Here is a 915-nt window from a genome sequence, read left to right on the forward strand (position 1 = left end):
GTAAGTTTGTACGTGATTTTGACGTATATATGGTGATAATCCAGGAAGTTTCCATGGAACTGAGGGAATCACGGTGTACGCTTCACTGGTATCTCGGTGGCTGTTGAGCTGCGTTTGTAAACATGTATTGTACACAACAGCAAGAAGTGTTCCAAAAGAGGGTTTTCCCGGACGGCTGCCACACTAGGAAGAAATTACTGATGGCAGCCGGGAAGTTCGCAAAATGGCATCATGGTTGATATATGAGTATCGAAATGCTAAGCAGTTTCCTTTGGTCATAATTCTACACAATTCATATTCTGTTTTCATCACATACTATATATCTATCACATACTTGGTAAAAGAATCACATTACAAACGGAAGGGAAAGAAGACAGGAGCATACTTCATCTGATTTGGAAAGGCTAGCGAGACCCGACAACTCCCGTGCACTCTACCTCAACGCCAAGAGACCTCGAATGTTTAGTCCACTCCACAACTTGCTGGTGTGGACACGGAAGGTATCACTCTGTAGTGTTTTCCAAACTGACGACGTTAAGAGCGTTACTATCTCGACTACCACGATGTTACCAAAGGGCCATTCGCTGCTCTTGCGGATTTTAGGTCTGGCTGTTCTCCTTAACCACTGTTACGGGTGAGTAGGGTCCAAATTGCCGTCAAAGCTGTTTAATCGGTGCCGATTAATTTGCGAACTTGGTTCACCTCACGCGTTCGACTTAACACGAGCCTTGCTCCGTCCTGAATTCAATAGTTAAATCATTTCATAATATAAAATTAAACATACCAAGCATAATATTTACATTATTCTTAAGAATAATGTAAATATAATTCTATTGTCTTTGGGTATCTTTGATTTTAGCCCGGCTCCTGGTTGAAGTTATGATCTCAGAACTAGAATTATAAACAAGCCATTCT

General features: G+C 41.4%; 1 protein-coding gene across 1 annotated transcript in view; it reads left to right on the forward strand.

The window, feature by feature from the left end:
- Positions 1 to 122: 122 nt before the first annotated feature.
- The window catches only part of LOC119592369 (alpha-1-macroglobulin-like), a gene marked incomplete at its 3' end in the record, with an annotated part of 44827 nt that continues 44034 nt past the window's right edge, over positions 123 to 915 (forward strand). The window contains exons 1-2 of the mRNA XM_037941193.1: positions 123 to 234; positions 409 to 634. Of these exons, the coding sequence (XP_037797121.1) occupies positions 123 to 234; positions 409 to 634 (338 nt within the window). The remainder of the gene's footprint in view (positions 235 to 408; positions 635 to 915) is intronic.

This window comes from Penaeus monodon, chromosome 30 (assembly GCF_015228065.2).
Source record: "Penaeus monodon isolate SGIC_2016 chromosome 30, NSTDA_Pmon_1, whole genome shotgun sequence".
NCBI lineage: Eukaryota > Metazoa > Arthropoda > Malacostraca > Decapoda > Penaeidae > Penaeus > Penaeus monodon.